The sequence below is a fragment of the Akebia trifoliata genome, chromosome 10 (assembly GCF_017979445.1).
Source record: "Akebia trifoliata isolate Shusen 1 chromosome 10, ASM1797944v1, whole genome shotgun sequence".
Lineage (NCBI taxonomy): Eukaryota > Viridiplantae > Streptophyta > Magnoliopsida > Ranunculales > Lardizabalaceae > Akebia > Akebia trifoliata.
In genome coordinates this window covers 28103382-28126107 of record NC_141384.1, presented here as the reverse complement: position 1 = coordinate 28126107, position 22726 = coordinate 28103382, and the positions used below count along the sequence as shown (strand labels likewise).

Sequence of the window (22726 nt, the reverse complement as noted above, 5' to 3'; positions counted from 1 at the left end):
TTGCTTGATAAAGCAACCTTAGATCAGAAGAGGATGAAGTTCTGTCATGGGATTTCAGAATAGAAAAGAGCCATGATCATGGATGAGGGCAACCCGCTCTGTTAGTGAAGCAAACACATAAAAAACGATTTAGGTATTATGTCTAAGCATGACGGATTTTAGAAGGATTTTGAAGGCTTGAATAGATAGGTTCAAACTTCAAACAAGTCACTGCTTCGATTCTCGACAACAGGTTTGAGAATTCTGTTATTAAGTAAACTTTAAAATTAGCTCGAAAAGCTAAGAACACAAGTTGTGCACCATGTGTTACAACTTTTTAACTGCACCAATATACTTTATTTCTTGTATGAGAAAATACGATTTTAGTTCAGACAATGATATCGGATCTTTATATCATGTTTCACACCTACTTCAAAGCTTCTTGGAATCATAAACTGCCTATGATACCGATCGAGATATAAAACTTTTTCTAACATCCCTATGGTTCTATCTTCTCTGAAGAAAGATGAACTATATTTGTAGCATTTACAGTAAGTTAGGATTTTTATAGATAAGTTTTCATGGTGGGTTCTCACCATGCTACTTTGTCTGCCTTGTTCAAATAACCCCAACTTAAATCGTATGATCTTATGCTTACTGCCAAGTTACAGCAATGGGACTCCGGACGGAATACTTCCTAGACACCCAACTCAGTGACCCGAAAGAAGAGGTGGTCATAGCAGACTTTCTTCCCAATACAACAAAAGTCACCTTGTAACTCAGCTTCTGGCCAAACTTCCGAAAATTTAAAACCTTGGGATTGACGATCATCGAAACACCATCTGGGTTGCTCAATGCCACCGAGTATTTACTTGCTGGTGTCCCAACATTGGTAACCGTTCTCTTGTATGTAACCGTGATATTTTGGCCACCACCAATGAAATTCAAAGCGAATGAAGGATAATTCAAGTCACCTGGCTGAAGAGCTACATTAGTAGGGCAGTTGTAACTCCCCTTAGCCAAGAGAGCCAACTGAGAAGAGGTGTAGTTCAGGCTACACAAATAATTTAGGTAGTCATTTGTGGTGATGTCATAAATCAACCCAGGGTCTGAGGCTTTTTCGGGGTTGACATGTCCAGACCCGAATACAAACGGTGTAGCCAATCCAGATGTATCGGAGCCTACATCACTGATCAGGGAATTTTTGTTGTTTAGGATGTATGAAGTCGTCATGAGAGCTGATTTTATTGCCGCGGGGGACCAGTTTTTATGGTCAGACTTGAGAAGGGCTGCTAGACCACTGACATGTGGGCACGACATCGATGTGCCAGAGATTATGTTAAAAAGAACACTTCTTTTATCACTCTTGGATTCGGTTGGGGAAACATTAGGTGGCCATGCAGCTAGTATGTTCACTCCTGGTGCAGTCACGTCGGGCTTGATCACATCAGGTCCGATCAAACTAGGCCCTCTTGACGAGAATGCGGCCATCACCGGTGCAGGATTACCATATACCGTCCCTTCGAAGATAATTGAAGCTGTTTGTTTCTTTCCCGTGGTTGCGTAATTTTTTATGGCTTTTGCAGCCAAGGCGCCTAAAGAAGTGGCTGGTAAAATGTGTGGGTCAGCAAAAAGCTCTTCACCTTCATCTTCTGTGTTCAATAGTAGCATCCCTGCACCTCCAGCCATCTTCACTTGCTCTCCCTTAGCAGTTCTGCTGTTCAGGCCTCGCTCACAAGCAACAATCTTTCCTTTAACGAGTTTTGCATTGAGGGAGTCGTCGCTGCAATACTCTGCCCCTTGGCCACCTGCAGCATCACCATATACAAGCGGCAACATTTTGGTTGGCTTCCCAGAGTAAAGAGATGCACCCTTGTAGACCTTTCCATTGCCGAGCTTTACTGTTGTTGGGAAGCTTCGGTCAAGGTAGCTTGCCGCAACAGTCATAATCCACGGTGCAGTGTTGGCTACACTAGACTCAGATGGGCCTGAATTTCCTGCGGAGCATGAGACGAAGACACCCTTTTGAGCTGCTCCGAATGCTGCTATAGCCATATTGTCACTATGATACGGGCGAGAGCTTCCTCCTAAGGAAAGAGACAACACGTCGACCCCATCAGCCACAGCTTGGTCTATGGCAGCTAATATATCAGAGCTGGCACAACCCGAGCTGTAGCAAACCTTATAAGCTGCGATTCTAGCTGTGTACCTCATTCCACCTGCCGAGCCCTTGGCCATGCCAAATAGGCTAGCACCCGCAACAACATTACCCGCTGCAGTCGAAGCAGTGTGGGTCCCATGCCCTTCATTGTCCCTGGGCGATCGATAATCGACAGTCTCATTTAATCGGCCTGCAGCTGCCTCGTACCCTTTGAAGAAGGCTCTTGCACCGATAAGCTTCTTATTACAATTCGAAGATGAGAACTTCGTGCCTTGCTCACAAGTTCCCTTCCAACGAGCAGGCACGGGTGACATGCCAGTGTCTCTGAAGCTAATATGCTCAGGCCAGATTCCAGTGTCAACAACACCAATTATCACATCAGAGGCCAAATTTGGAGCCTCCCATAGTCCTTTGCCATTTTGTAGGCCAAGAAACTGAGGAGTATGTGTAGTGTGTAGGTTTAACATGTCGTCCGGGGTCGCATAGAGAAACCCATCAATGTTCTTTAATGACTCAACTTCTTTGGTTGAGAGCTTTGCAGCAAAGCCAGAGATGGTGCTCTTGTAGACATATAGGAGCTGAGGGAGTTGTGTTTCTTGTTCTTCATCTCCTATTGTCGAGAATTCGACAATGGAGTCCATCACTGCTTCGTACCATCTCTTAGTATTAGCGAGGGATCGATCCAAGGCCATGACCTTGGCGTTGTCCATGTGAACGATGTATGTCTGTCTTTCTACTGAAGCGTACGAGCTTACGGCCATTAGCGCCAACAACCATATTAACGTCCATGACATCATCTTAGCTGTTAAGAAGAAAAAAAAAGGGGATAATTAGCGCACAAAGATTTCCAATGATTAGTTATGTAATTACTTACCATGGGTCAAATCTCTAATAAGTATCCTATATGTGAGTGTGTTGAGAGAGAGAAATTAGAGAGAGAGAGAGAGAGAGGGAAAGAGGTGGAATGCACCATCACCCACAACATGCAATTGGGTCCCTTGTGCATCTTTGATATGCATGATCCTACTGTTATGTCTGGTCAATTATAACTACTTTTTTCGTAACTTATAGACCACTCAATAAATGAAAATAAATCACATAAAAAGGAATAAAATTTTGATTGATGGTGTATACAATTGGAAAGATTAAGAATGTCAATGGACCACTTTCTTGTCCAATATCAACATATCTAACATGATAATTTGTCAATTAAAACTGCTCTCATTTCTTAAAGTTCTGGCTCTAATATCGTAATAAAGTAAATTCTCCGATGAAATAATAATTTATATATATATATATATATATATATATATATATATCCTAAGAAATTAAACATGCAAAATACTAAGTTTGGAGGAAGTCTCATGCTCAAAATCGTAACTTATAAATATATATATACTTGAAATCATGTCCTGTAAACACAAGTGATTTTGAGACTCTTATCTAGAAATGGAGAAAGTGTACTTCAAGTATATCAAGTATATCATTCTTTTTTTTTTTGCTAAGTAATATCAATCTATATCATATGAACGTAATTTGCATAATAACTTTAGGTTGAAGGGCCAACCTTTAAAATCTCATTTCAATGCAATGTTTTGGTCAGAATAAAAAAAAAAAAAAAAAAAAAAAAAAACGAAATGATTTCTCTTTAAATACATCAAGAGATTCAAAATATTTCAAGACTATCTAGAGCATTCAACACTAAAAGATCAATGTTTTACTCGGACAAAACTTAAAGAGTCATGCTGGAGTGACCTCAAGATTATATCTCATATCGCACTTTTCTGATGTGGAAATGTGTAGGAATCATAGATGTTTTTCACTCGTATCTCGTTGAAAATCATCCATGCTTCCTACACACTTCCACTCATGAAACTGTGATATGAAGTACTATTTGAGGTCACTTCAGCCTTATTCAAACATAAATGTTCCGTCGAAACATTCTGGAAGAACACAAACTTGAACTAAGTGAAGGGTGTATGTACACTAAAGAAAGACTCGTATACACTACTTAAGAGAGAGAGATGCCCTACCTCTTCTCTTAGAACTCTCAACCAAAACAAATACTTAGGATGATAAATGACTTGAGTCGAAGAAGAGTTTATATAGGCAGAAGAAAGGAGGGAAGAGAAGTTGACATTATCTTGTCCTCTATATCCTGCCAAGGGTACAAGGTATCTCTAAGTGCACGCCTTAGAAGAAAAAAAAGGGAAGAAAGCTGCATGACACATGACACAGACCATAGAGAGTGTGTGTCTGTATGGAATGTGGGGCCTACCAATGTTGGACCCACCAACCATAGAGGCTTTGTCGGTAAAGCAAATGAACTTGGATGAAAGTTTGTAATTGAATTGTAGATGTTCACATGGTGGTGTCATGTTGGTGAACACAAGTCCTATTTACCTTAGATGGCAACACTAATCACTTCTTTGGTTTCTTTTTTCTACATTTTTTATACTCTTTTAACTGTACTAATTATCATGATTACTATACATTGTCTTTATTTGGCCGTGTTTTTTATTTGATGTATTATGTAGGTTATTCCATGGTAGGGGAAATGTATTTGGAAGGAAGAGAGATCATAACCATCAAATATGTGTAACTTTTTTATAAATTATTTTTGATTAATTTAAAACATCATCATCGTCGTCATCATCATTACCAAAGCCTAATCCCAAACATTTTGGGTCCAGTAAACAAATCTTGTTTCTCTATTCAATTCTATTTTATCAAGAAGCACGTCATGTGTTATTGAAAGAAAAAGATTAATGTTTGGTTTCACTATCTCAATCTATGCTCTTTTAGGTTATAAATTTTATCCATTAAATATTTTTATTTTTAATTTAATATCTTTAAGTATGATAATCCAAAGTATTTCAAACTTTTAATGTCTTGAACATTTGCAATCATGGTCTGTATGCAATTGACGTGGCAAATATATAGAGTCGTAGATCTTTTTCCTTGTGTATCCCGAAGAAAAAGATTTATGGTTCTATACACTTGCCACATTATTAATGTATTTTTGACTTATGAATTTCTAGTTGACTAGTTCGTGTAGTCCTGTTCTTATAATAGTAAAATCGTTTTCAACTCTACAGAGTAATGGTAACAAGGCCACTATAAATAGTAAATGGGCACTACAACATGATGCACCATGTGCATGTGTAGGATTTTTCTAACGTTTGAGGCTCTCCAAACGTACATAGGGGAGGTTTCCAACAAACGTACACATGGGAGGTTTCCTAGGGATCGGTGGAGGTTTCATAGAGATCCCTTTTAGTAAAAAATAATTCTTTTAAGGGTATTTTTGGTATTAAATTAAATTTTCAATACAATGTGAAAAAAGCTTATATTTGATGGCCGAAGGGCGTCGAATTTCATAAAATTTGACAGACCAGGGTGTTAAAATTTTCATTGTCAATTTTTTTTTTCGACGGACCAAAATTATTAAATTAATGGAGGATGGAGAAATTTGATAGCTTTAAACCGTTAAATTGGGGATTATAAAAAATTTCGATAGTCATAAGCCATCAATATTCACTTTCTAAAATTTGTGGGCTTTGGCCTGTTGAATTTTCTTATCAAAATTTTCAATTTTCACATAGTGCAATGTGTATTTATTGCACTTTAACATTATCCTCGTTAGACTTCATGTCATTGGTGAATTTGAATTTTGTGAAATCTTAAATTGATTTTTCTATAAACAAAAAATCTCTTTATTTAAGAGGAACATATCTCTAAAATTACTGAACCAACCTGTTATTACTGTCCCATCAATAGAGAAAGGATAGACCTTCTCTTTTCTATCAACTAAATGAGTTGTAAGACCCCGTTTAAAGGTCGTCCCTTCAAAAAGTCCTCCAATTTGATGAAGATTAATATTGTTTGAGAGTAGAATATTTTAGAGAATAATATCACTGCTCTTAGATTTAAAGTTTGATGCGACACTGCACGATGTATCGAAAGAATTGCGAAATTAATGTTTATTGTCATCTTTTTTAATAGCTTGTGGAATGCATTTTGGGATCACCAACCCAATCAGGGGATGTTGTTTTTCCTTTTCTGGATGGCTAAGGTGGTTTTGAACCCACGACGTCAAACCAACTAAGCTATACGTCCAAGCCCCAATCAAGAGATGTTTTGGTGGAACTATACAGTCGACTCGATTGGTGATGATGTTCCATAGTTGACCTCCTAATCATTTATTTTGATCATTTTTTAGTTCTAAAAATCCTTCCCAGCAGTTCATGGGAGTTATTCCCGTAAAGATTTATTGTATTTACAATTATTCAATTAGGAGAAAACTCGCGAGTGGTTTCAATTGAAACATTTCGATACATTTCCACACAATTCCAAACCTTTTTAAAAGGTCATATTTAAAGGTTAATATTACATTCTGATCTCAACTGAAACTAAGTACTTTAGAAAATAATCTGAAATGGCACAAAACTTTTTAAATCATGATTTCAACATACTAACAGCCTTATTTGTTAATAGCAAATTTTCCCACAATGTTGTTCAAGCTAAACCCCAAATTCATTATGTCAAGATCTTTACATTTAAAGCAAATAGTGTTTAGAGCATATGATGCATCAACAAATAGAATCTCAAATTATTATTTAAGCTCACATAAGTCCAAACCATTAGGATTAAGCTGCCCTTTATAGTGGGTTAGGAGTTGAAAGTATGAAAGTCTAACCCTAGAAAGAGAGAGAGAGAGAGAGAGAATCTTTGAAAGAGATGGAGTGAATTTTTGGCCCCAAGAAGTACTATAGTTGAGGGTAAGAGTGGGTTTGGCAGAGACCCATGAGAATCAAAGAAAGGAGAGGGGGAGGGGGGCATGGGTTTTTTGTTTTTAGCTTGTAATTTATCTCTATGTTTCTGCATTTTAACTTATACTCGAACTTTAATTTTTTTGCTTTAATTATTTCTAGTGTGCCAGTGCACGATTGTCGAAAATTACTGGCATCTTTGGGTTCATGTTTTTTTTTTTAACTTGTACTTTGTCTCGATTTCTTTGCTTCTAACTTTACTCTATCTCTATGTTTTAGCTTTAATTATTTCTAGTGTGGCAGTGCACGATTGTAGAAAATTACTGGCCTCTTTTGGATTCATGTAGGTAAGTGTCATCGAGATAGAAACATCGCTGATGAGACTTAGTAGTGGACTCGTCAGTACTCATTGATGTGACCACAAATCTCCCATTTGAATCCATTTTAAGGGCTACCATCTCCTTCTTCGTGAATCAATGAAGAGTGAAAGAACTCAAAGATGACAGTGCAGTACAGGAACTAAATATTGTTTCTCTGCTCACACACAGCTGTTTGGACTTTTGGACCCAGTTGAAGGTGTCCACATTAAGTGACCACGTAAGTCTACCAAATCAAAAGATCTTCACCTTCCGACAAGTGAACATATTCCTAAAAAGTGGATCTATCACCACATTCTGAGAATCTCTTGAAAATGATTGTTTCTTTGGATGAAATTGATATAGATAAGTAAGGTGCATTATAATAATGTGTACGGGTTGCACACTATCATTGTTATGATGCTTCTCATCACATATCTTAATGATTTAGATCAGTATCTATTAACATATGTAACGGAGAATCCCGAGGGTTTGGCTCAATGGCAATTTCTGATCAATAAGTGGTTAATGCATGTAGGTCATAAATTCAATACCAGTATGAGCACTAAATCCGCCCCTGATCATGTGTGTGTATCAAGTTGTGGCACCATGTACGTATATCATGTATTGAATTGTATCCAACTTTCAAACAGGATTCAACACTTAATTTGTATCTCTTTATTTCTTCTATGACAGAATAGCACTTTATTTCAATTAATTATATGATGGACACTTAATTCAAAGATTCTTGGAATAGGGGCAGAGCCAGGATTTTGCCCAAGGCGGGGAAGAGTGAAAAAAATGTATTTGTGTAGGTAGCTAAGAGTGAAATTTTTTTGTGAGGAGCAAAATAATAACATCTAGTTTTATCCACCCCTAAAATCTGTTGCAATAGTTGAAAATTCTTGTGGGGACAAGTGCCCCCACTGTATGTCCGCCATGATCCCTATGGTTCTATCTTCTCTGAAAAAAAGATGAACTGTGTTTCTAGCTTTTACAGTAAGTTAGGAATGTTGGAGATAAGTTTTTATTGTGGGTTCCCACCATGCCACTCTGTTTGTTTTCTTCAAATAATCACAATTTAAACTGTATGATCTTATGCTTACTGCCAAGTTACCGCAATGGGAGTATGGGACTTCGGACGGTATACTTCCTAGACAACCAACTCAGCGACCTAAAAAGAAGTGGTGATCATAGCAGTCTTTCTTCCCAATACAACAAAAGAGTCGCCTTGTAACTCAGCTTCTGTCCAAACTTCTGAAAATTTAAAACCTTGGGATTGATGTTCATCGAAACATCATCTGGTTTGCTCAATACCACTGTGTATTTACTGGCTAGTGTGCCAACATTAGTAACTGTTCTCTTGTATGTAACAGTGACATTTTGGCCACCACGGACGAAGTTCAGAGCGAAGGAAGGATAATTCAAGTCGCCTGGCTGAAGATCTACATTAGTAGGGAAGTTGTAAGTCCTCCTAGACAAAATAACCAACAGAGAAGATATGTTGTTCAGGCTACACAGATAATTAAGGTAGTCATTTGTGGTGATATCGTAAATAAACCCGAGGTTTGAGGCTTTTTCGGGGTTGACATGTCCAGATCCTAATGCAAAAGGTGTAGCCAATGCAGCTATAGCCATATTATCACTGTGATATGGCTGATTGTTGCCTCCTAAGGAAAAAGACAACATGTCGACCTCATCAGCCACAGCTTGGTCTATTGCAGCTAATATACCAGAGCTGGCACAAAGCTGCGATTCTTGCTGTGTACCTCATTCCACCAGTCGATCCCTTGGCCATGCCAAACAAGCTAGCATTTGCAACAACAGTACCAGCAGCAGTCTAAGTGGTGTGGGTCGCATGCCCTTCAGAGTCCCTAGATGATCGAAACTCAAGTGTCTCATTGATTTGTCCCACAGCTGCCTCGTACCCTCTGAAGAAGGCTCTTGCACCGATGAGCTTCTTATTACAATTCGAAGATGAGAACTTCGTTCCTTGCTCACAAGTACCTTTCCAACGAGAAGGCACGGATGACATGCCAGTGTCGCTGAAGTTAAAATGTTCGGGCCATTCCAGTGTCGACAACACCAATTATCACATCAGAGGCTAAATTTCGAGCCTCCCCAGAGTCCTTTGCCATTTTGTAGGCCAAGAAACTGAGGAGAATATGTAGAGTGGAGGCTTAACATGTCGTCTGGAGTCGCGTAGAGGAACCCATCGATGTTCTTTAATGATCAACTTTTTTGGTTGAGAGCTTTGCAGAAAAACCAGAGATGGCTTGTTGTAGTATATAGGAGCTGAGGGAGTTGTTCTTCATCTTCTGTAGTCAGAGAATTCTACAATGGAGTCCATCACTTCTTCGTACCATCTCGTAGTGTCAACAAGGGATCGATCCAAGGCCATGATCTTTGTGTTGTCCATGTGAACGACATATGTATGTCTTTCTCCTGAAACGTGTGCAGTTATGGCCATTGGAGCCAGCAACAATAAGAATGCCCAGGACATCATATTAGCTGCAAAGAAAACAATTGGCAAAGGCAATAGTGAATTAGTGAGTTTGCAAAGATTTCCAATGATTAGTTATGTAATTAAATATTAGAAGGTCAAATATCTATTAATTATCTTATATACGAGTGTGTGTGTGTGTGTGTATGTAGGGAGAGAGAGAGAGAGAGATGTTGACTGCACCATCACCCACACCATGCAATTGGGGGTCCCCTTTGTTCTAAATTTCTCAACAGATGAAAATAAATCACATTACAAATGAGAAATTTTAGAATGACGGGTTTAAGATTAGAGGTGTTAATCAGTCAAAGCTAATCAAACATCAATATATCTGAGATGAGAGATTATTATTCAGAACTAATTTCATTTCTATCAGGTTCTAATATTAAAAAATAGATTTCATACTGGAATAATCTGATATATCTTGGTATAAAAATATAAAAAATAATAGAAAGAAAGACTCCTTTAAAGAAATTAGATATGCAAAGTACTATTTATATTAGTAAATCTTGGAGGAAGTATCATTCTCAAAACCATAAGCTTTCCTTCTTTTTTTTCTTTCTTCTGAGAGGCGAGCGGGTGGATTTGTTGTTAATAATTAGTAGGTGAAGGAGGGTTTTGAACTGAGGTTGTGGTATCAACTCTCACAATTATACTTGAATGATTCCCATACCAAAATAGTAATTTGATTCATATTGACACTCTTGGTAGACATGGAGAAACATATAGTATGGTATAGTACCAGCATACTCCATATGAAGATAATTCATGTATACAATATATGGTTGAAGAGCCAAGGGTGCCAAGGTTTAAAATCACATCTTGATGCAGTGTTTCTATCAGATGAAAAATTGAAATGCTTTCGATCGAAGTTCAAGACTTTTCAAAATATACAATCCGAAATATTCAATATTTCAGGATCAATGTTTCACACCGAAACATTTCAAAATGAAACAAAACTTTGAAAAGATTGGAAGGTATGTTCACTAAATTAGAGAGACTTGTGTACACTACTTAAGTTATATATGTGTGTGCGTGTGCGCGTGTGTGTGTGTGTGTGAGAGAGAGAGAGAGAGAGAGAGAGAGAGAGGCCATAATGACTAAGTAGAAGTGGAGCTCAAGGCAGAGAAGGGAAGAAAGTGAGGTTGACATTATCTTTCCTATATTTTACCAAGAAAGCTGCATGACATAGTCGATGGAATGTGGGTTCCACTAACATTGGACCCCACTGGCCATGGGGTCTTTGTTGATAAATGAAACAAACCTTGATGAAAGGGTTTAATTGTGTGGATGTTCATGTTCACATGAGGAGAGTAATGATGATAAAACGTGGGCTTTTAAGAAGGTGAGTTTTTATTTGTCAGTGAACAAAAGTCCTCGTTTACCTTATTTGGCAACATAAATCACTAATTTTCATACTTTTTTTCTTTTACTGTTTTTTATCCTCTTTTATAACTGTTTATCACGATGACTTTAATGTCTTGACATTGTTTTTTGACCATGTTTTTAATTTGACATATGTACATAAGACTAGTGCATAGTAGGTGCATTATATGTGGAGAAGAGATGGAACATTACTCATGAAGTCAAGATTTTTTTTATTGGAGGGCAAACTATAGTCAATCATGCCCAAGTTATTCGGTATGGGTATAATTTTTTTATCAGATTAAGAATTCGGGTTAATTATTTGTAATTATTTTTATCCGAATATTTTTAAGGTCGAATATGGACGGACATTGTATCTAACTCAATATCCATTTATCCAAATTTAATATAATAAATTCATAATAAAATATATGTAAAATCCAAAATTAAGATTTTTTCATTATCTTCACAATGAGGTATATATATCCGACCTCGATATCCACTTGAAATTTGGGTACAAGTCAGATAAGGATATCCCTTAAAAAAGTGGATAAATAGTTAGATATAAATATCCTTAGCATAAGTGGGTAAAAAATCGAATATTAATAATCAGTTAAAGAGTTGGATAAGGATATGGAAATAGCTTCATCCAAGCCACACCCAACTCATTGCCAGCCCCTTCTACCTCCGGGGATCATAATCGTTTAATATGTATAATTTTTTAAATAATATTTATCAACTTAAATATCTTCATCATCAAAATATTTTTGATCTGCTAAATTAACCAATCATATGTACCTCTAGTAGCTGAAGGCAATTGGTTTTGGGGGAAAAGATAAAAGATTTTGTCTCTCATGCAAGACCTAAGTCAAGGGAACGCAACTAGTTTGAAAACCCAAGAAGGTATCTCTAGGCATGTCTAAAATCTAAATCACCCTAAATAAAACTATTATCTATTGGGTCGCGCTATTTGCACTTATCATTTGATGTAGGTGCACCACCTTAATGAGAAAATAAATACCAAATATGTCCCCCAATTTTTTATAAATGTGCCAACCACATTTTAAAAGAAACCCTAAACTTCTCGTTTGTGTCTCATGCGTAGAAAACAAAGTGAGCAACTCACATTTTTCATTTTTTTCAACCGATTCCTCCTTTCTAACATTTCCAATATTAAGATTTTAAAAAATTACATCAATGAAACTAGTATTTATTGTTTGATTTATTTTTATTTTTGTAAAAAAAAAAAAAAGGTTTTTTTTCCTATTTCAACAAGCACCGTTGACACAAACAAAAATCAAAATTTGTTTCTTTCGATTTTGTTTGTGACGATAGGCCAATGTTGACATTGGACTATCCACATAGACAAAATCAAATTTTTTTTTTTTTAAATCATGTTTAAAATTGTTGTTGAAACCTTCATAATTGCAAAGAAGAAAAGAATGAACGATAGAGAGAGGCTGAGGACAAAGAAGATGAATGGATTTAATAAGTAGGTGCACTTAAGAGAGGAGGTGCATATACTAAAGTGTTATAACTTATTAAGGTGCACCAATAATAGAGGTGCACTTACGTCAAATGGTGGAGTGTAAATAGAGTGACCCTGAGTTATGTAACTTAGTTAGGGATGTAACCATGGTTTAAAATTGCATTTCGTTTCATAATGTTTAGTACGAAACATTTCAGAATTTTAGGTTGTCAAGAAAAAACAACCACCAAATCGAAACAATCAAGGTTTCAACCATTTTCTCTTGATTTCTTTTGATTTATAAGGCTATGTTTGGTAACTCTTCTAAAGACTGAAGTCTAGAGTCTGAAAACATCTGAAATCTAAAGCTAGAAATCAGATTTTAGAAGTTTCATCTAGCAATTCTCCATCGCTAGTTCTTTTGAATTTTAGTTATGAAGTCTAAAATCTGAACCAAAACAAACAGAAATAAAACTTCTAAATTCTGAATTTTAGAAGTGGACCACCTCCATTCAGACTTCAAAAGTATTACCAAACACACACTAAATCTACCAGAGATACCTAGAAAGAAAAAAAAAATATCTGGGGGAGAAAAAACATAAAGAGAGAGGCATCTAGGGAGAAAAATTCAAATAGATAAACCCAAAATAGAAAAAAGAAAGAGAGAGAGGCAAGGAGGGTACCTAATTCGATATCTGAGTTAGTTTCCCTCCTCCTCATCTTCTTCTTCTCGTTTTTTGGGTTTTCTCAAAAAAAATTTCTCAGAATGAAAGCTTCTTCTAGGTTTAATCGACTATTTTGGCCTTGACCTTGGTCTTATTTGGAAGACTAAGGTATTTATATAACATCCTCAAGTTTTATAAATTTTTGAAATACCCTTGTGTTTCAAAGTGATGATAAACCCCTTGACCATAGTCTCATTTGAAAGATTTAATATATATATATATATATATATATATATATATATATATATATATATATATATATATATATATGAGACTATGGTCAAGGGTATGTCTCAAATGTTTTCAGGACCATTTCGGCATCGTTTCAATTTTTGAAAAAATCGAAACATTGGATCGAAACGAGATTTTAAACCATGGATGTAACAAAAAAAATCAGCATCCCAAGGCCCCCTGGCCAAACCCTAGGTCATGTTTGAGTATAGGTGGGTTAGGCTTAGGTTTAGGATTTTGAAGTTCAAGCCTAACACAATTTAAGATTGCTAAATCGGAGATCAAGCCCAAGCCAATTGAGGCCCATGACAACCCCCCCACTCTTCAACTATTACAAATTTAATTCTTTTAGAAAAATAACTCTCTCCCTCTCTCTCCCTCTCCCCCACCCCCACGCACAACAACCCAATTTTTTCAAAAGAAAAAAATTATATTAATTATTTTCTTTTATTAAATGATCATATTTATTGATTTGAGTCCAACTAATCTTTCTAAGGGTCCTTGAACTTACTTTTTGCCATCCAAAAACATGATCCAATGCTTCAAAGTTGTAGAGGGCAACATTCTATGAACTTTGAAAAAATATTTTTTCACCATTGAATTTAAATTTAAATTTAGGAGTTAGTTGGAAGTATAGTAGCTGACATTTTCAAAACCTTGGATCAATCCCAAGAGAAATTAATTTTTGATATATATATATACGGGAATACTAACATCCAAGACCTCATGGGGACGTTAGCATTGTCCAACACTTTATTTTCCAATTATACTTTCCTCGTTTTGTTTTTTAGTGAAAAAAATAAGGGCATGTTAGTCTTTTACACAATAAATACATTTATTATGTCATTAATAAATATAATTATTATATTGGCATTAATTGCCAAAATATTTACTACAAAAATAAATATATATTTGGATATGAGTTTTTACATGAAATCTAGAGTGTTGTGGTGTTTGGATTGCTAATGTTGTAATCCATTTGAGCAAAACGACGCTCAGTAAGGCTTGAAATCTTACTATGTTAGTAAGGAAAGTGTTTTTCTATTGATGTTATTAGATTATTTTTTTTCCAAATAGTAAATAATATTCTATCTCGCCTGACGCCCCGGCCCAAAACAAGAAAATAATCTTTTAAAATATTATTATATCCAGCCCAAATTTGTATATAAAGGGGCATCAGGTTGGGCTCTTGCTTGGAATTTAAATCTTCAGCCCGGCCCGATCAAGTCCAATACGGCCCGTTTTACCCCAACAGCTACAGCCTGTGTATACAAGCTGGCAAGTGAGCTTGTTTTGTGTTACAAAAACAAGATAACCAAATTTTGCACCTTGTAACTATACAGAAGCCCATAATCGTTTATCGATTTCCTTTCAATCTCAACCCCATTTTTTTTGTTTTTTTACCATTTCTACCTCCATTTCCCGCCACTTGAGCCATATGGAACAATGTGTCTCCAATTCAAAAACTAAGAAATGGGTTTTGCAGTATTCTCCAAAGGGTATCTGAATCCCCCATTAACAATGGCTATTTAGTTGGTATCAGATGTGAGAGGTTTTTAGAGTAAAAATAAGATGGGTTTTACTTTTACACAAGCCCCAGTCCCATGGTGGGATGTGTGATTGTGAAGGATATGAGTGAAAGTTTCCATCCAATTCCAAAAGCAGGGCAGCCTCAATGTGAGGTAAGCCCAGATTTCCTTTTTTTTATTTTAAATTAACTCCAAGTTGTTTCAGTTTTTTTTATTTTTAATTGTTTTTTCATTTTCAATAGTTTCTGTTGGATTATCCATAAAGAAAATAATTGGTGTAGGGGTGGAATCTGGTGATGCTTTGATAGGTTCTGCCCTACTGATCCGAAGTTGCTCCTCGTCCCTTTTGTTAGCACTGGTGTGGTACCTGCCAAGAATCATCCGACGCTCAAATTTCAATATTTTATTTTTAATTTGTTTTTTCATTTTCAATAGTTTCTGTTGGATTGTTCAAAAAGAAAATAGTTAGTATATGATTTATGCTTTATTTTTTCCCAAAATTATTCTCTAGAAAATGATCCCCCCACCCCTTTCAAGAAAGGCTTTTCAAATTGCATTTTTCTACCCAAAAAAATTATGTTTGAATTAGTTTTTTCAGATAATCAGAACAGAGAAGGTCATCTTTGAGTTTCTTGTAGATAAATTTGGATTTGTTATACACGTAAAGTACAAAGGGAGAACATGCAGAATAAGAATACTTTTGGGTTTTTTTATTTGTGATAACCGGGTTTTCCTGTAGACAGCGGACCGGGCCCATATCTGGGCTTTTGCCTAAATCCATAGACCATGGTCTTGTCCAAGGACTAGTCCCGGGGCACATGCAACGCCCGTACATCATACACACTAGGTAAGTGAGGGTGCGCCCTAGCGGGTGGCCCTGAGGAATTAATGCTCATACTAGGTATTCAACTCATGACCTATGGGCATTACCGCTTATTGGTCCGAAATTGCCATTGAGCCAACCCCTAGGGGTTACTTTACTTTCGGGGTACTTGATCTGTACTATCTTGGAAGATATAGTTGAATGGCGAAAATGGATTCATGTTTCGACCTCAAAAGGATATGATGGTAGTGATGATTTGTATGACTGTTGCTTAAGTATTTGAGGGGATGTTGGGGATTTGATCAAGAATACAAAGACGTGAGTGATTCGAGCCAAAGTGAAATGGGTGGTGATTGGAATGTTGAACCTAATTGTGCCTTTGAGGAGATTAAAAAAATTAAAGAGGCGGTAATTGATGTGACAGTAGTCATGGAGGAAGAACCGTGCCAAAAACTTCAACGTGACACTCAGTGATTTGCCAAAATCGTTTCTACTTTTTGTCACTCGGGTACCTTAACTCTTTTCTTAGGAAAATCCAATTACATTAAAGTCACTGCTTATGCACTAAGGAAGGTGTCCCGTTATCGTTGAATTTCTCCCAAAATTGATCCCTATAGCTGTTGCCTATGGGCTGTACACTCCTGTAAGGATCCACGATGATCGATCACTTACACCCTTTACACTGTAAGGCACCAAAAGGGTTCCCACCAATGAAACTCAATGACCTTCTTGTTCCATAGAATTAAGATTACCCCTTTAATTTGGTTCTATAAATGGATTATATCCCTCGAAGTAGTTTGTGGAGAACAAGAGACTAAGTTGTGGATTTGGGCCATGTCCTAACAAAAATAGGGTCCTTAATCAACATGAGAACCAAGGCTAGTTCTTAACTCTAGGTACCATTTTTTCAGTCAGAAAAACATAGGATATGATTCTTCCCCATTGAAGAGGACAAGTCAGAGGAAGAAGAATTTTGTCTAGAATCGACCATGAAATCTCTTCGTAACTTGTAGAATCTGGTTTTGTCACTTCCCACAATTGATGGGTTTAGTTATTAGTAGTTCCTGTTAATTATTGTTGGTAATTTGTAGTTCTTACTTGACTACATAACCTATAATGAGGAATATTGGGACCAAGAATGGTAATATTTGAAATCTAGAAAAGGAGAATGAACATTGGTCAATCTAAATTGCTGTTCGTTAATCACACATATATATATTTGAAAAAATTCCTATTTGCACTTATTTTATCATTGAATTACATAACAAAGATGAAGGACTTGGAGTCTACCACCACCACTTTCCTTCCAGGGATTTATCAGGAGAAGCAAGACAAAAATTAACAATGCTAGAAAATAACAGAAACTAGAAAATTGATTTGCCTTCCCAACAAGAATTCCTTAGCTCTGTCTGTCTGAGAAGAGTTCTAAGAGTGTGTTTTGCTTGATAAAACCATAGATCAGAAGAGGATGAAGTTCTCAGATATGATGACAGTAAGGGTCATGGGTTTTCAGAATAGAAAGGAGCCATGACCAATGGATGAGGACAATCCGCTTCTGTTAGTGAAGCATACACATAAAGAACGATTTAGGATTTATGTCTAAGCATGATAGATTTTAGAAGGATTTTGAAGGCTTAAATAGATAGGTCAGACTTCAAACAAGTCACTGTTTCGATTCCTGACAGCAGGTTTGAGAATTCTGTTATTAAGTAAGCTTAAAATTAGCCCGTAAAGCTAAGAACACAAGTTGTGGCACCATTTGTTACAACTCTTTAACAGCACCAATATACTTTATTTCTTGTATGAAAAAATACAATTTTAGTTCAGACAATGATATTGGATCTTTATATCATGTTTCACACCTACTTCAAAGCTTCTTGGAATCATAAACTGCCTATGATACCGATTGAGATATAAAACTTTTGCTAATATCCCTATGGTTCTATCTTCTCTGAAGAAAGATGAACTATTTTTGTAGCATTTACAGTAAGTTGGGATTTTTAGCGATAAGTTTTAATGGTGGGTTCTCACCATGCTACTTTGTCTGCCTTCTTCAAATAACCCCAACATAAACCATATGATATTATGCTTACTGCCAAGTTACAGCAATGGGACTCCGGACGGAATACTTCCCAGACACCCAACTCAGTGACCCGAAAGAAGAAGTGGTCATAGCAGACTTTCTTCCCAATACAACAAAAGTCACCTTGTAATTCAGCTTCTGGCCAAACTTCCGAAAATTTAAAACCTTGGGATTGACGATCATCGAAACACCATCTGGGTTGCTCAATGCCACCGAGTATTTACTTGCCGGTGTCCCAACATTGGTAACCGTTCTCTTGTATGTAACCGTGACATTTTGACCACCACCAATGAAATTCAAAGCGAAGGAAGGATAATTCAGGTCACCTGGCTGAAGAGCTACATTAGTAGGGCAGTTGTAACTCCCCTTAGCCAAGAGAGCCAGCTGAGAAGAGGTGTAGTTAAGGCTACACAGATAATTAAGGTAGTCATTTGTGGTTATGTCATAAATCAACCCAGGGTCTGAGGCTTTTTCGGGGTTGACATGTCCAGATCCGAATGCAAATGGTGTAGCCAATCCAGATGTATCAGAGCCAACATCAGTGATCGGGGAATTTTTGTTGTTTAGGATGTATGAAGTCGTCATGAGAGCTGATTTTATTGCCGCGGGAGACCAATCTTTATGATCAGACTTGAGAAGGGCTGCTAGACCACTAACATGTGGGCATGACATCGATGTGCCAGAAATTATGTTAAAAATAACACTTCTTTTATCACTATTGGTTTTGGTTGGGGCAACATTTGGTGGCCATGCAGCTAGTATGTTCACTCCTGGTGCAGTCACATCGGGCTTGATCACATCAGGTCCAATCAAACTAGGCCCTCTTGATGAGAATGCGGCCATCACTGGTGCAGGATTGCCATATACCGTCCCTTCGAAGATAATTGAAGCTGTTTGTTTCTTTCCCGTGGTTGCGTAGTTTTTGATGGCTTTTGCAGCCAAGGCACCTAAAGAAGTGGCCGGTAAAATGTGTAGGTCAGCATAAAGCTCTTCACCTTCATCTTCTGTGTTCAACAGTAGCATCCCTGCACCTCCAGCCATCTTCACTTGCTCTCCCTTAGCAGTTCTGCTGTTCAGGCCTCGCTCACAAGCAACAATTTTTCCTTTAACGAGTTTTGCATTGAGGGAGCCGTCGCTGCAATACGCTGCCCCTTGGCCACCTGCAGCATCTCCATATACAAGCGGCAACATTTTGGTTGGCTTCCCAGAGTTAAGAGATGCACCCTTGTAGACCTTTCCATTGCCGAGCTTTACTGTTGTTGGGAAGCTTCGGTCAAGGTAGCTCGCGGCAACAGTCATAATCCATGGTGCAGTGTTGGCTACACTAGATTCAGATGGGCCTGAATTTCCTGCGGAGCATGAGACGAAGACACCCTTCTGAACTGCTCCGAATGCAGCTATAGCCATATTGTCACTATGATACGGGCGAGAGCTTCCTCCTAAGGAGAGAGACAACACGTCGACCCCATCAGCCACAGCTTGGTCTATGGCAGCTAATATATCAGAGCTGGCACAACCCGAGCTGTAGCAAACCTTATAAGCTGCAATTCTAGCTGTGTACCTCATTCCACCTGCCGAGCCCTTGGCCACGCCAAATAGGCTAGCACCCGCAACAACATTACCCGCTGCAGTCGAAGCAGTGTGGGTCCCATGCCCTTCATTGTCCCTGGGCGATCGATAATCGACAGTCTCATTTAATCGGCCTGCAGCTGCCTCGTACCCTTTGAAGAAGGCTCTTGCACCGATAAGCTTCTTATTACAATTCGAAGATGAGAACTTCGTGCCTTGCTCACAAGTTCCCTTCCAACGAGCAGGCACGGGTGACATGCCAGTGTCTCTGAAGCTAATATGCTCAGGCCAGATTCCAGTGTCAACAACACCAATTATCACATCAGAAGCCAAATTTGGAGCCTCCCATAGTCCTTTGCCATTTTGTAGGCCAAGAAATTGAGGAGTATGTGTAGTGTGTAGGCTTAACATGTCATCCGGAGTCGCATAGAGAAACCCATCAATGTTCTTTAATGATTCAACTTCTTTGGTTGAGAGCTTTGCAGCAAAGCCAGAGATGGTGCTCTTGTAGACATATAGGAGCTGAGGGAGTTGTGTTTCTTGTTCTTCATCTTTTGTTGTTGAGAATTCAACAATGGAGTCCATCACTGCTTCGTACCATCTCTTAGTATTAGCGAGGGATCGATCCAAGGCCATGACCTTGGCATTGTCCATGTGAACGACGTATGTCTGTCTTTCTATTGAAGCGTACGAGCTTATAGCCATTAGCGCCAACAACCATATTAACGTCCAAGACATCATCTTAGCTGCTAAGAAGAAAAAAAAAAAAAGGGATAATTAGCGCATAAAGATTTCCAATGATTAGTTATGTAATTACTTACCATGGGTCAAATCTCTAATAAGTATCCTATATGTGAGTGTGTTGAGAGAGAGAAAGTAGAGAGAGAGAGAGAGAGAGGTGGAATGCACCATCACCCACAACATGCAATTGGGTCCCTTATGCATCTTTGGAATGCATGATCCTACTGTTATGTTTGGTCAATAATAACTACTTTTTTTCGTAACTTATAAACCACTCAATAAATAAAAATAAATCACATAAAAAGGAATAAAATTTGGATTGATGGGTTTATACAATTGGAAAGATTAAGAATGTCAATGGACCACTTTCTAGTCCAATATCAACATATCTAACAGGATAATTTGTCAATTAAAACTGCTCATTTCTTAAAGTTCTGGCTCTAATATCGTAATAAAGTAAATTCTCCAATGAAACAATAATATATATATATATATATACAAAAATAATAGGAAAGAAAGAACCCTAAGAAATTAAACATGCAAAATACCAGGTTTGGAGAAAGTGGACTTCAAGTATATCAATCTATACCATTCTTTGTTTTTTGCTAAGTAATATCAATCTATATCATATGAATGTAATTCGCATAATAACTTTAGGTTGAAGGGCCAACGTTTAAAATCTCGTTTCAACACAATGTTTTGGTCAGAATAAAAAAAACAAAACGAAATGATTTCTTTTTAAATACATCAAGAGATTCAAAATATTTCATGACTATCTAAAACATTCAGCACTAAAGAATCAATGTTTTTACTCCGATAAAAACTTAAAGAGTCATGCTGGAGTAACCTCAATATTACACCTCATATCACACTTTCCTGATGTGGAAGTGTGTAGGAACCATAGATGCTTTTCACTCGTATCTCGATGAAAATCATCCATGGTTCCTACACACTTTCACTCATGAAAGTGTGACATGAAGAACTATCTTAAGGTCACTTCAGCCTTATTCAAACATAAATGTTCCGCCGAAGCATTTTGAAAGGACACCAACTTGAACTAAGTGAAGGGTGTATGCACACTAAAGAAAGACTCGTATACACTACTTAAGAGAGAGAGAGATGTCCTACCTCTTCCCTTAGAACTCTCAACCAAAACAAATACTTAGGATGAGAAATGACTTGAGTCCAAGAAGAGCTTATATAGGCAGAAGAAAGGAGGGAAGAGAAGTTGACATTATCTTGTCTTCTATATCTTACCAAGGGTACAAGGTATCTCTAAGTGCACGCCTTAGAATTAAAAAGGAAGAAAGCTGCATGGCACATGACACAGACCATAGAGAGTGTGTGTCTTTATGGAATGTGGGGCCAACCAATGTTGGACCCACCAACCATAGAGGTTTTGTCGGTAAATCAAATGAACTTGGATGAAAGTTTGTAATTGAATTGTGGATGCTCACATGGTGGTGTCATGAGGCGAGTAATGATGATAAAATGTGGGGTTTTAAGAAGTTTGAATTTTACACAAGTCCTCATTTACCTTAGATGGCAACACAAATCACTTATTTGGTTGCTATTTTACATTTTTTATACTCTTTTAACTGTACTTATTATCATAATTACTATACATTGTCTTTATTTGGCAATGTTTTTTACTTGATGTATTATGTAGGCTATTTCATAGTAGATGCATTGTATTTGGAAGGAAGAGAGATCATAACCATCTAATATGTGTAACTTTTTTATGAAATATTTTTGATTAATTTTAAACATCATCGTCGTCGTCATCATCATTGAAGTCTAATACCAAACTTTTTGGGGCCAGTAAACAAATCTTGTTCCTCTATTCATTCTAGTATATCAAGAACCATGTCTTGTGTTATTGAAAAAAAAAGATTAATGTTTGATTTCACTATCTCAATCTATGTTCTTTTAGGTGAGTCTCTTGCGGTCTTATTTCTTTAAAATACTTCAATTGTTACATTTCTTTTAATTGAGGTTGTGATTGGCATTTGTTGAATATACGCAAATCATCTCCTTTGAATTTTATTGAATTTTCTATTATTTTATAAATTAAAATTTTTTTATTTTTTATTTTTAGTATATTATATTTATATTTATTTACTTTTAAATAAGCAAATAAACAAGATTCTAAATAATTAAAAACTTTTTTATACGTTATTAATGTATTTTTGACGCATGAATTTCTAGTTGACTAGTTCGTGTAGTCCTGTTCCTATAATAGTAAAATCATCGTTTTCAACTCTACAGTGTAATGGTAACAACGCCACTATAAATAGTAAATGGGCACTACAACATGCTGCACCATGTGCGTAAGTAGGACTTTTCTATCCTAAAGGACGTTTGAGGCTCTCCAAACGTACATAGGGGAGGTTTCCAACAAACGTACGCATGGGAGGTTTA

General features: G+C 37.0%; 1 protein-coding gene and 2 pseudogenes across 3 annotated transcripts; all 3 read right to left on the bottom strand.

Annotated features, from left to right (window-relative positions):
- Positions 1-633: 633 nt before the first annotated feature.
- On the bottom strand, positions 634-3135 carry LOC147393583 (subtilisin-like protease SBT1.1). The gene has a single exon (XM_086457110.1). It carries the CDS (start codon positions 2935-2937, stop codon positions 634-636), a length of 2304 nt encoding a protein of 767 aa, XP_086313236.1. The 5' UTR covers positions 2938-3135.
- Positions 3136-8288: 5153 nt separating this feature from the next.
- LOC147393582 (subtilisin-like protease SBT1.1 pseudogene) lies at positions 8289-9864 on the bottom strand (annotated as a pseudogene).
- Positions 9865-17670: 7806 nt separating this feature from the next.
- On the bottom strand, positions 17671-21583 carry LOC147393581 (subtilisin-like protease SBT1.1 pseudogene; annotated as a pseudogene). Of its 2 annotated transcripts, none has more exons than XR_015182349.1 (2): positions 21434-21583; positions 17671-20310 (listed from the first exon to the last, which is right to left on the bottom strand). The product of XR_015182349.1 is annotated as a subtilisin-like protease SBT1.1 pseudogene, transcript variant X1 (transcript). The 2 variants fall into 2 exon arrangements; XR_015182350.1 differs by having other exon boundaries at positions 17671-20313; positions 21434-21520.
- Positions 21584-22726: the final 1143 nt, after the last annotated feature.